Source organism: Prorops nasuta, unplaced genomic scaffold (genome assembly GCF_024137725.1).
Source record: "Prorops nasuta isolate Cenicafe-Biocafe unplaced genomic scaffold, Cenicafe_Pnas_1.2 PNAS00001, whole genome shotgun sequence".
NCBI classification, from domain to species: domain Eukaryota; kingdom Metazoa; phylum Arthropoda; class Insecta; order Hymenoptera; family Bethylidae; genus Prorops; species Prorops nasuta.
Window position 1 is genome coordinate 19,413,802 of NW_027116798.1, and position 14,023 is coordinate 19,427,824.

Sequence of the window (14,023 nt, forward strand, 5' to 3'; positions counted from 1 at the left end):
AGAAAAATTTACTATTCTACATTGCAACTACGAACGTAATGAGTAGATAAACTAAACAATAATCGAATCACTATTAGGAAGAATAAATATTTTTATGAAGAGTGTTCAGGTACCTGCCACCTGGATTCATGTCTTGAAGTTACACAATCATGATAGGCTTGTTGCAAGTACATTTTTAATTTGTGATGTAGTTACGAGACTTCAAACACTTTTATGTATCATAATTGTTAATATCTGTTTGAAAATACAATTCATTAACTGGATAGAGCTGTGACTCAAAAACCCATTTTAATTACCCTTTCAATAAGCCACCCTAATTGTAACTAATTGCATTACTAATAATTTCTTCCGAGTTAATTTAAAAGCAAGACATTTATCAGCTCATACAATTATAAGATAACACAATGGTAAGGAACCATTTTGCTATCATGAACCACATATATATGTCAAAAGTATGCTCAGTGCTCCTAAATATTTTTACGTCTTAATAACTCGTCATTTAATTGCAAACTGTGATAGAATATACTTATTAGTTATTGTAATAACAACATGTTTCTGTGTCATTATAATTGCCATTTAGATTGAAAATGAACTCTAAAATTTCTTTTCATAATTTTTTAACTTGCATTTATATGCATATATTTCAATTTAAAATGTTACTAAATAGTAGATATGGATAAGTCCTCAGATTTACCCATATTTACTAATAGTGTATGTTATATAAGAATACATTTAAATTGAAGTTTTTATTAAATGGTAGTTGCGGGTATGTCCTCGTACCAACCCATATTTACCAATAGTGTATATCATATACGCATTGCTACACTACAAAAATTTTGGCTGACCCTAAGATATTCGTAAGCTGTAACTAAATCAAAATCTGTAACGTAAGTTGGGCGCCAGGTTCCCGAAAGAGCCACTGTACTGTAGTGACTGCAAAATACTGTATTCGTCAAACTAAAATGCCAACTAGCTCAGTGAATATAAGAGTAGGATTGCGGAAGCGGAGAGTGGGTGAGTTCCTGAAACGTAAAATGCAAAAGGATTTGGCAGTTCGGGTCAAATCACTACATACTATATTCGATAATAAAGTGTCTATATTTCCAAAAAGACATTGCTGTATTTGTCAGACTTCATAGCGCATAGATCGTTATTCGTATTCTACAAAACTATAACTCGAAATGGCGTAGAAAACGGTTTTCCGGAGTGCTCGGGATCAATCCAACAAATTTCTTCACTAAACAACTAACTAATCAAATAAAGGCCTACCCAAGGCAGGTGTTTCTCCTGCGACCTTTTAACTAAACGAAACTATACTCTCGCGAAGTGAACCGAACGGAGTAGCTCTTTCTGGGAGAATTCACCTCCGGGGTTCCTTCTGACGAGAAAACGAACTGTATGACCACGAGGTGATCGAACGAGGTAGCTCCTTTCGGGGAGAATTCGACCTCGGGATGCACCCCTGGTTACACGCGACGAACTGTACGAAACGTAACTGAAATTCGAAACTGAACGAATATCCCGGTCACTCTTTATACCCGAATTCGACCCATCAACTATACTGTAAGCGCATAACCAATTTCTCGGAAAATACAATACTTTAATACGACATTATATACACGGTAAACGATAAAAGGACTTAACGTAAGTTATAGATAAAACTATGTACATTTCATATCCGAAAACCCAAAGACGACTGTGTCCTTGAATTACTAGCGAATCTCAAAGTTTCTCGATATTAGACTATTGTTCCAATCTCTCATTTATGTCCCTAATTCCCAATCCACGCACTTTGGGAGTATGTTTAACTCGTAATTCGTGGTTTTTGACGATTTCACGGCTATTAAGCGCGTTTTCCGAAGTTTACTCGTGATATAAGGATTTCTAGGGGCTGGGACTCCCGCTAACCTTTTCCGTTGGAGCTGGAGAACGACGGCTGAGCAGGATAAAGCAGAGCAGAGCAGAGCGGAGCGGCGTCGAGCAGAGCTGAGTAGAGCAGATCGGAGCAGAGCAGAGCAGATCGGAGCAGAGCAGATCGGAGCAGAGCAGAGCAGAGCAGGGCAGAGCAGAGCAGGACAGCGCAGAGCAGCGTCGAGCAGAGCAGAGCAGGGCAGAGCAGATCGGAGCAGAGCAGATCAGAGCAGAGCAGAGCAGCGTCGAGCAGGGCAGAGCAGAGCGGAGCTGAGCAGCGTCAGGCAGCGTAGAGCCGAGATGAGCAGAGCAGGTCGAAGCAGAGCAGAGCAGAGCAGCGAGGAGCAGAGCAGAGCAGCTTCCACAGTTATTCACTACGTCTTTTCCGGAATACGAGTTGCCGAAAATCACGTCCGATCTTCTTCAGGACTAAATAACGAGTGTCGCAAAAATCCGTCTGATCCTTTTCAGAACTAAGATACGAGTGTCGCAAAAATCGGGAGACACCAGCAGCGAGCTGTTGGTCCCTTATCCCCAACTCTTCGTAACTCTAAATCTAATTGGCGGAGCCGATTAAGCTATTGGTACCACCAATCAGATCCAAGGTCCGACTTCTTCCGAAAATTCAACTTGAATATTCGGGAGCCGCGGAAGGCCGTAGTTCGTTAGACCCATTTAACATACGACTTATGGGCCACGATCGTTACTTTACTTTATGACCTATCAATCACCGAACGTTATACGGTATTTCCGATGATAGGTAGGCCAAGCGTATAGGACATGATATTATGGCCTTGATAATATGACCATAATATGTCTCAATGTTCTATAGATAGATATATATATATATCTTTTTAGTGAACATGTACTATCTTAAAATAGTACATGGTCACAGCATATATTAATGTTGAAGTTTTTACTAAATGGTAGTTACGGGTACGTCCTCATATCTACCCATATTTAAGCATATATTATATTATATACGCGTATATATGCATAATATCGTATATAAACATATATAATATATACCGGACATAAATATAGGTAGATATGAAGACGTACCTATAACTACCGTTCAGTAAAAGCTTAAACTTATGAGAGGAGACCGTCCTTGTATATACCTTTAGATTCATTGAAGTTACGGCGACCGTCCCCACTTGTACCAGAAGTACCGATAAATACCATTTTATGCAAGATTTGGTCCCTATATCTACCCAATTAGACATATATATATACAGGGTGTATCACCGAAGGCGCACCAGCCTCGAAATAACCGTAAGAGGACGGATAGCGCGTGGTGGGGGTCGACGCATAACATTGGACGGAGTTAGATAAAGCGCGAGTAATAGATGGAGAAAGGCAGGGCTATACGCTCCTATACGCTTTGCCTATGCCTTCCCCCCTCCCCCATCAACGCGACACCAATAGTCACAGTCTCTCTCTCTCTCTTCTCTCTCCCCGCCGTTTCCATTTCTTTATTTTCATTTACCCAGGAGGCGTTTTCGTCCTTCTCTTCTATCAAGTCAATTCTTGCGGATTACTAAACACATTAATTTTTAGCATAAAATTGAAAAGCGTTAGCTATCTTTTCCACACCACCTTGAGGTAGATAGCTAGGCGCGTTTTTTTTAAAGTGGTTTCCCCCGGAGGCCTAATCCACTGGATAACTCAAAGTAAAGTTAGCTTACAAATTCTCAAAATATCCCCCCTTTTGCTGCGAACAAAGGTTAGCTCTTCGAATTATGTCCCGTGTTGCTCGTCTCACCATGTCCGGCGTGATTGTTCTGAAGGCCGCAATGATTTCTTCACGAACCTCCATCATTCTACCCTCACGCCGACTTTCCATTAAACGCTTTATGTGTCCCCACAAAAAGTAGTCGAATGGATTAAGATGTCGAAGAGCTAACCTCTGTTCTCAACAAAGAGGGGGATATTTTGAGAATTTATAGGCTAGCTCTATCCAGTGGATTAGGCCTCCGGGGGGAACCACTTTAAAAAAAACGCGCCTAGCTATCTACCTCAAGGTGGTGTGGAAAAGATAGCTAACGCTTTTCAATTTTATGCTAAAAATTAATGTGTTTAGTAATCCGCAAGAATTGACTTGATAGAAGAGAAGGACGAAAACGCCTCCTGGGTAAATGAAAATAAAGAAATGGAAACGGCGGGGAGAGAGAAGAGAGAGAGAGAGACTGTGACTATTGGTGTCGCGTTGATGGGGGAGGGGGGAAGGCATAGGCAAAGCGTATAGGAGCGTATAGCCCTGCCTTTCTCCATCTATTACTCGCGCTTTATCTAACTCCGTCCAATGTTATGCGTCGACCCCTCCACGCGCTATCCGCCCTCTTACGGTCATTTCGAGGCTGGTGCGCCTTCGGTGATACACCCTGTATATATATATATTTTATTCAATCATCTGAAACAGAGAAATCCAGTTAATATTTTACAAATTGTAAGTTTAACATTTGATACTCACATCTATTTGTTGATGTACCCATCGTGCGAAAACGTTTACCTCTTGATATACACAATGTATAGGCTTTCTCGTATGATTGGTGAACATTTTTACGTGTAGTTTACACGGGGTGTTGCAAGGTTTTATAGTGGCTATCAAATTTTCAAATTTGGGACAACCAAACCTTTCCAAATTTCTATTTGGGATATCCAAGTAATTCAGAACATCCCGTTCTACATGCCCCCCTTTATAAGCTACTAGGGGGTATTCACAATCTAATTTTATGCTATTCACCAATTTGTAAATATCTTCTTGATTATAATGTTCATATCCTATGTTGCAATATTTTATCCCGTGAATATTTTTGAAGACGAAATTTACGCTTTTATGGTCCTTAATTGATAAACTTTTATACGGCTCATGAACACGAAATGCACCGTATTTCGTATTTTCCGTAGTTAAGTTTTTAATTGCCACTTCTTTATGCACAATCTTTCTGTTTATCATAAACCCGTCAAAATCTATTATATGTGTAATATGTAACAGTGAAGACATTTTTAAAATGGAATGTTATTTGTCGTACGAAGCAAACGTTCAAGCAATACTGATGCCTGTACTACGATTTCTTCGAGCTTTTTAAGCACTGTTAGGGAGGTGTCAACATTTTTTTAATCTACGGTAGGAAGATGCCTATACTACTCTTAGAAGAAGAAGGGGAACGTCATTGGCTCTAGGAGAGAATATTTTCTTCCCTATGCTACATGTAGTGGGCGGTAATTCTAAGATGCTTTAAGGGTTGACAAAACTTTTGTCCTACGGTGGGGAAATGACTGACCTGCCACTCTTGGAAGAACGGAAACATCATTGGTCCTCAAGAGAATTTTTATGACCTATGCTACGTATAGTGGGAGATAGTTTTGACCTATGGTGAGGATAGTAGGAGGGATGAAGAACAATTAGCTTGTAGAGAGGGGGAAATTTTCATGAAACATGCATATTTAAATAGAATTATTTTAGTATAAAAAACGTAGGCATAATGGCACCAACGTTCGTTGATTTTCAAGGATTCCGTTTGACGGATAAGTCATTTATAATCAAAGAATTTGCTGTTGTACAAGAACAAAAAGTGTTCCATATTTTATTTTCCCCTCCCTATTCATATTCATGGCTAAGTGAAGAGGAGCGAAAGCGGACAGAGTAAGAATATGAAAAAGAAAAAAAATATATTATTTTTGTTTAATATAAGGTTTCTTTTTTAGCTGGTTCTTTCTAAATTATCACGGCTTAAATTGGGCGGATGGCTACTCACCCTACTATAAATATAAAGATATTATAAGGAAGTATATCTATGATGATGAGGATGAGATTTTTGTGAAAGGAATTGAAAATACAAATTGGTTAAGAGATATTTGTAATTTAGAAATAACTAATGTAGATAATTTTATGTGGGGGGATTTTGATTTAGAAGATAGCTTGCATAATTCACATCTTCCAGCATGTTTGAATCATGAAGGTGTATGTGACTTAAAAAATGTCTATTATATGAAATATATGTATGAGCAAAAATCTGGAATATATGTATAACTGAAAAACGCTTGCATCTATTTCCTAACATGTCGTTACCTGTCCTCAATGTTCTCTTACCCCCTGAAGTGTTTCAGAGATCCTTTATCTAAAGAGAGCTCAGTTTCCCACCCACTTTTCCTCAGTTCCTGATTAGTCCTCTCGAAGAAAAGAACAAAAGATGTCTCTACGAAATAGAGTTTTGAAAACGCAAGAAGAATATCGCGAGTGGGTACGCGAGTGTCGTGAATATATTCATAAACTCAGAATCTCTAATCGCAACACACCTATAGGCACGCTGCATAAAAATTTTGCAGAAATTACACAAATACAGTGTCTTCTACTTAGAGCAGCTAAGGATAAGAGTTATTGTTTGAATCATGCTCTCAAGAATCCTGATTTAGGAAATCAGCATAATTATCATGAGTGGGTACGCAAGTGTCGTGATTATATTCGAAGTTTAAGAGATGCTAATAGATCTGCAGCTCCCGATACAGTACACAAAAATCTGACTGAAATAACAACTATCCAGCGTCTACTTCTGCATGCGGCAAAAAATAAGAAATCAATTGGAGTGAGAAAGCTTATTTGGAAAGATCTCGAGTCTTCATTTAAATCTCGAATATGTAGCGGAATGGTTGTAAATTATAATTATATAGAACCACGTGATTTTCTAGCAGGTGCAAAAGACTTAGTACAAACCTACACAGAAAAAGTGTTTAATAACGTGAACGCAGTTAAGATAAATTGCATCTTTAACGGACAATTTATTTGTAAAGAGATAAGTGATATTAAACATATCTCAACCCGCAATGCAGTTTTATACAAAACTGATAGTTTTAGTGATTGGTACAATACAAATATAATAGACAAAATTCTAAAAGAATTGAGTGAGTTTCAAGGGCGTGATAGTGGATGGGCGTTGGAAAAAATTCTGAATTTAATTATAAATATAAATTATTATAACCCGCTGCATATAGATTGTGCAATCGAGCTTCCAGGATCTATTAAGAATAAACAGGCTGTGATAAACATACACAGTGATGATAATACATGTTTTGCATGGGCTGTAACGGCTGCACTCTATCCGGCAAAACCGAATACTCATCCACAACGAAAATCTTCATATCCTCATTTTACAATTGTTTTCGACGTTAGAAGTATAACGTTTCCGACTACATTAAAACAGATTCCGAAATTTGAAGAAGATAATGACGTCTCTATTAATATTTTTACTATGGTGGAAGAGACTGAGACGAATGAGAATACAATCATGGCACCTCTACAATTAACAAAATGCAAGAGGACCAGACACGCTAATCTTCTTCTTCTCGAGCATCAAGGAGCAGCAGCACATTTTATATGCATCAGGAACCTTTCCAGACTGCTAAATGGACAGCTTACTAGAGGAAAACGCTCTCATCTTATTTGTGATCGGTATGTTTTACTGTATATATATATATATATATGTCGGAGATGATAGGTTGAGAAGTGATTGGTTGGGGGAATATAGTGGGAGGTAGTTGGGCTATGGTGGAGATAGCAGTAATATGTTGAGAAGAACGAGTGAGCGTTAGGTTCAACGAGATGTAAACAAATCGGAGTTAGTAATGTAAAGTGGGATAGTAAATAAACAAGACGTGGAAGGGAGGGCGGAAGTATAATGCGGAGTAAATTAAGTGACAGTTTCACGGTGGGAACCGGAAAAGACGGAAGTAATCGGGTGGCGGCTAGAAAAATTCAAGTGTTCTCCGATATCAGAAGTGGGATTACCACAAATGAAAAAGGATGCAGTTGGGATTGTTAGGCAGAGGAAAGGAAGAAAATGGGCGATGTATCGGTGGTGAAGAGCATAATGGATTTGTGAGTTGATCAGTAAGTATTGAAAAAAAAAAAAAAAAAAATTGAAGTTGTGTGAGATGCACCAATAGTTGTATCGTAGCCGTAGCCCGGTACTCGTCTATTAGAGTCCGTGAGTGGGCGTTGGGCGAACGGACTATTGGTGAGGATAAAGAGGTTGACAAATGTGTTAGGTATCATGGATTTGATACTAGCAGGTCAATGGTGTGACCGAAAGGTTTTGTTGGGTATCATGGATTTGATACTAGCAGGTCAATGGTATGACCGATAGTTTTTGTTGGGTATCATGGATTTGATACTAGCAGGTCAATAGTACGACCGAAAGATTGATGGGCATTATGATTTTAATATCAAGTGGGTTGTTATTGTGATTGTGGAGCAACATCCGAGGACGGATGATTTGTCAGAATGGCCGTGTCGGAGATGATAGGTTGAGAAGTGATTGGTTGGGGGAATATAGTGGGAGGTAGTTGGGCTATGGTGGAGATAGCAGTAATATGTTGAGAAGAACGAGTGAGCGTTAGGTTCAACGAGATGTAAACAAATCGGAGTTAGTAATGTAAAGTGGGATAGTAAATAAACAAGACGTGGAAGGGAGGGCGGAAGTATAATGCGGAGTAAATTAAGTGACAGTTTCACGGTGGGAACCGGAAAAGACGGAAGTAATCGGGTGGCGGCTAGAAAAATTCAAGTGTTCTCCGATATATATATAATTACTGCTTCTATATTCTAATATTACTTTTCCCTCCTATAGTTGCTTACACTATTTCCACAATGATGAGAAACTAAAATCGCATGAACGTGATTGTGCGCTACTCAATAAAAACATCCGAATTGTGCTACCTGACAAGGACCGTTGGGTTTCCTTCAATAACATGAAGAACAGTGAGAGGGTGCCATTTGTCATATACGCTGACATTGAATGCTTGCTTGAAAAAGTTGAGCAAACGGATGACGATATTGGTATATTTATCAAAAACACATACCTTTTAGTATAGGTTATTATTTTAAAAGCGTTCGTGATTCAACGCTTTCTAATTATAAATCATATCGAGGACTTGATTGTATTGAATGGTTTGTACATGAGCTTGATAAAATGGCTAGTATAGCGAGTGAAAAACTGAAAACAGTAATACCTATGCATAAATTAAGTATTAGTGAAAATTCAATGCATTATACTGAACCCAACTGTCATATATGTAAAAAGCCGTTTCTTCCAGATCAAATACGTGTTCGCGATCATGATCATTTAACTGGTAAATATTGGGGACCTGCTCATAATAATTGTAATTTAAACTTTAAAGATTCACATGTAATACCAGTAATTTTTCATAATTTATCAGGTTATGATGCACATTTTATTTTCGGTACAATCGCTAACTTGTATGATGGTTCAGTACACTTGTTACCTGTACATAAGGAGAAGTATATTTCATTCACTAAATTCATCCGTAAATATAATATACAACTAAGGTTTATCGATTCTTTCAAATTTATGGCATCTAGTTTAGACAAATTGAGTTCATATTTAACGAGATCACAGTTTAAAAATTTAGAGTCAGAATTCTCATATTTAAACATAGAACAATTTAACCTTCTGACAAGGAAAGGTATTTTTCTTTACGATTACATAGATAGTCTGAACCGTCTGGAAGAAACTGCTTTACCTCCACGCGAGATATTCTATAATAGATTATCCGATAGTGATATTAGTGAGGGTGCGTATAATCACGCTAAGGAGGTATGGACCAAATTTCAAATACGAACACTTGGGGAGTATAGCGATCTCTATTTGAAAACTGATGTACTATTATTGGCTGACGTTTTCGAAAATTTTCGTGATAGCTGCATGCAAACTTATAATTTGGATCCTGCTCATTATTATACACTCCCAGGCTTCACTTGGGATGCAATGCTCAAACATACAGGAATAAGATTAGAACTTTTCACTGACGTAGAAATGCTGCTTTTCGTAGAACGGGGCATACGTGGTGGTTTAAGCCAATGCTCGCACCGCTATGAAAAGGCTAACAATCGGTACATGCAAAACTACGATCCCGAGGAACCTTCTAAGTATTTAATGTACTACGATATAAATAATTTGTATGGGTGGGCAATGTCTCAACCGCTACCTATTCACGGATTTCGCTGGATTGAAAATGTTAATAACTTGGATATCTATAATATACCGATAGATTCACCTGAGGGTTATATTTTAGAGGTTGACTTAGAGTATCCAAGCATGCTTCACGATAAACATTCCGACCTTCCATTTTGTCCCGTACGTGATGCACCACCGGGTACACGTCAGAAGAAGCTACTTGCAACTTTAGAAAATAAGGAGCGCTATGTTATACACTATCGTGCTTTACAGCAATGTATGCGTAATGGTGTTGTCTTAAAACACATTCATCGCGTTTTAGGATTTCAGCAGTCCACCTGGTTACGTAAATATATCGATCTGAACACTAGTTTGCGTGCAGCATCTAAAAATGAGTTTGAGAAAAATCTTTTCAAATTAATGAACAATGCGGTGTTCGGTAAGACTATGGAGAATGTTAGAAATAGAGTTGATGTGAGACTCGTGAGTAGGTGGGAGGGAAGAAATGGTGCTGAAGCAATGATTGCTAAGCCTAATTTTCACAGTCGCACTATATTCAGTGAGAATTTGGTCACGATTGAATTAACAAAATTAGCAGCTAAATTCGATAAGCCTAAATACATAGGTATGAGCATTCTTGATATTTCGAAAACATGTTTGTATGATTTTCATTATGATTATATGCTTCCTACGATCCGTAGCAAGTGTAAAGCGTTATATACCGATACGGATAGTCTAATATACAGCATTGAGTGTGATGATATTTACACTATTATGAGGGAGAATCTTGCTAAATTCGATACAAGCGATTATTCTCCCAACAATCAGTACAATTTACCTCTAGTGAATAAAAAAGTCCCTGGGATGATGAAAGATGAGAATAATAGGCAGATAATGACAGAGTTTATTGGACTGAGATAAAAAATGTACACATTTAAAGTACAAAATAAAATGATCAAAAAAGCTTAAGGTATTAAGACTGACGTTGTTGCTAGAAACATAACCTTCGAGGACCATAAGGACTGTTTAACAAATTTTACCGTACAAGTCCGCAATCAAAATTTAATTCGCTCGAAATTGCATAATGTTTATTCGATTACGCAACGGAAAGTAGCTCTCAGCCCGTACGATGATAAGCGTTATATCGTGCACGGAACAGTATTGACTCTACCATGGGGTCATTATAGAATAAATTAATTATATTTAAATTGAATAATTTTATTAATAAATATTGTTTTTACAAAATATTATCTTTATTTATCCATGAATTATGTTTATTATTGAATCCTAACCACTTCACAAAGACCTTATCACCCTTCTTACGTAATATCTTCTCCACTAGATATACATTAGGATTAGCAGTTTTTAAAAGTTCATATTCGTAGAATCCTCCGTATATATCAGTACCACTAGAGTCTCTAAGTAAATATGTAACAGGATTTGTTTTCTGCACTTTTATAATTTCAAATATTTCAGTTGTCAAATTTGGTGTGTATCCCTTTGCGAATACATTCTTGTATTTACTGATTCGTACAAAATTACCTACTTTGAACTTGGCACGGCCAACAATCTTTATATTATTGTATACTGTAGTCAGGAGCATATTAGCATGATCTGGCGTCACATCAACTGGTCGCATTCCTATAGTACGATGTTTTCTTGCGTTGTTGTCTTCAACTAGTCGCTGCAGTATGTCTCACCATTTATAATTTCCATTCAACGTAAATCATTTCCACATTTCAGTCTAGAGCGTGCGATTCCAGCGCTCAACTATCGTAGCTTTCAATACGCTGTATGTTGAGTAATGATTTATTCTACGTTTTTTTATAAGCGATTTTAAATCACTATTATAAAACTCCTTGCCATCATCTGTCTGCAAATTTTTGGGACATCTCCCACTTTTCAGAATCTTCGTAAATGCGTCTTGTTGTATGGATAAGGAAAATTGATTAGGAACACTGATGTAGAGCAGGAGCTCAAGGTAGGAAAGACCTATAAGGCCAAAACCTCCTCAAAATGGTTTATTCAGACGTTAATTACAAATGAATTATAATTGTCGCGTTATACTAAATTATCGAACTCGCGTATATAGTATATGTCCGATAATATACTCCACTGTACTGAACTGATCGCTCTCCAGACATCGTCCTTATATCCGATATGACGGACCCTGGAGAAAACCTCCAGGCTAACACGTTCATTCCTGTATCGCCGTTCCGCAATTGAAGTGACGCGCCGCATGACAACAAAATATGTCGGCGCGTCCCTACAAAGTGCACGATGCCTGGATTACAAAAGTTCAAATTACGTAGTCAATACAATTTCTTATTATACTTCGTCAACCATGTTTCTTCTCGTATTAAATATATAGCTTTCAATACATAATTAATCTATTAACAAATGTTTTAGAATGATGTTATACAAAAATTAAAGAATACATATATACGCATACATATATACATATAGACACATATACATGCTATCTTGCGTTCGACGGAACATACTCCCCCCGTTGGAAGCGATAAATTTATAGAAAAATATCCTTACTCGTTTATTGGAAGAGGACATAGCATTTTTACGCTTCTCTTGAAAGTAGAATTTGCGGTCTTTACTGTGGCTGCGCATACTCCATTGTCATCTCCTTGATGTAACTCGGTGACTTTACCCAATGACCATTGCATATTAGGTAAGCCCTTGTCTATGATGAGCACCACTGCACCCAACTTTATATTCTCTCCCTTGTCGATCCACTTTTGCCGTTTTTGTAACTCGTGTAAATATTCTAAATACCAGCGATTCCAAAAATGCTGCTTGGCTTGGGTGATTAATCTCCACGACGACAATCGGTTCTTCGGAGTGGAAGTTTCATCGTGATCTGGTATGGTATTCAATGGTTGTCCAATTAAAAAATGACCCGGTGTTAATGTGATGGGATCGTTAGGATCAGAAGAAAGAGAGCATATAAGACGTGAATTTAAGATAGCTTCAATACTGATCACTAAGGTGGTAAATTCCTCGTATGTAAATAATTCATTGCCTACTACTCGGCGTAGATGATTTTTAAACGATTTCACTGCAGCTTCCCATAATCCCCCAAAATGAGGAGCTAATGGTACAGAAAAATGCCATTGAATAGCCTTCGTATTCGTGTATCTTTGAACGTTATTTTTAAAATTCTCATCCTTTAATATGTTGTATAATTCGCTGAGATCATTCTTTGCTCCTACGAAGTTTGATCCATTGTCAGAAAATATATCTGATGGTATTCCTCTTCGTGCTATAAACCGCTGAACAGCTAAGAAGAACGCCTGCGTAGTCATCTCGGTTACAACCTCTAGATGTATCGCTTTCGTCGACATACAAACAAAAACACTAACGTAGACTTTGACCTTTGTTCTGTTTCGGTACTTTTTCTCCTTTACCCAAAAAGGCCCGCAATATTCGATGCCTAAGTTCCTAAATGGCCTCGCGTGCTGTATGCGAACTTTGGGTAAATCAGCCATACGATATTTCATTCCTTCCGCATTAAATCTGTGACATCGTATACATTTACGTATTATATTCCTTACTTGATTTTTCCCGTCAAAAATCCAGAATTTTTGTCTTATTGAAGCTAATGTGAATTGAATACCACCATGCAAACAATTTTCATGTGTTTCTTTGATGATTAAATCAGTAACATAGTGACGCGAAGGTAACAACATTGGATGTTTTGTTGAATACGAAAGTTCTGATTTTAAAAGACGACCACCCACTCTCAAAATGCCATTGTCATCCAAGAAAGGGTTAAAATTCACTAGTTTTCCTTTATGTATTTCAATCGATTTTGCTAATAAGTCAATTTCATGTGAAAATTGTTTGCTTTGAATTAAATTTACAATGCGTAATTCAGCTTCATTTATTTCGGATATTGACAATTGACCCCGATAAGTGTTTGTACGCCTAAATCTTAGACAATAAGCCACTACGTTAACTAGTCTCTTGAATGAGGATACATTCTTAAATATTTCATCACATTGAATATTTGTCACCAAGCATGTCACCTTTCTTAACTCCGGTAGATCAGCGGTTACCCTTGTTGCGTTTGCTGGCCGGCTAAACTCCTGCTCCCATAAATAGGAGGGACCCGTAAACCA

At 37.7% G+C, this 14,023-nt stretch overlaps 1 protein-coding gene across 1 annotated transcript; it reads right to left on the reverse strand.

Moving 5' to 3' along the window:
* Nucleotides 1-12,430: 12,430 nt before the first annotated feature.
* On the reverse strand, nucleotides 12,431-13,402 carry LOC136774059 (uncharacterized). The gene has a single exon (XM_066728127.1). It carries the CDS (start codon nucleotides 13,400-13,402, stop codon nucleotides 12,431-12,433), a length of 972 nt encoding a protein of 323 aa, XP_066584224.1.
* Between the last annotated feature and the right edge of the window lie 621 nt (nucleotides 13,403-14,023).

What these genes read in the sequence shown, in the direction of transcription:
- LOC136774059 (XM_066728127.1), bottom strand. Translation starts at nt 13,402, where the DNA reads ATGAAATATCGTATGGCTGATTTACCCAAAGTTCGCATACAGCACGCG.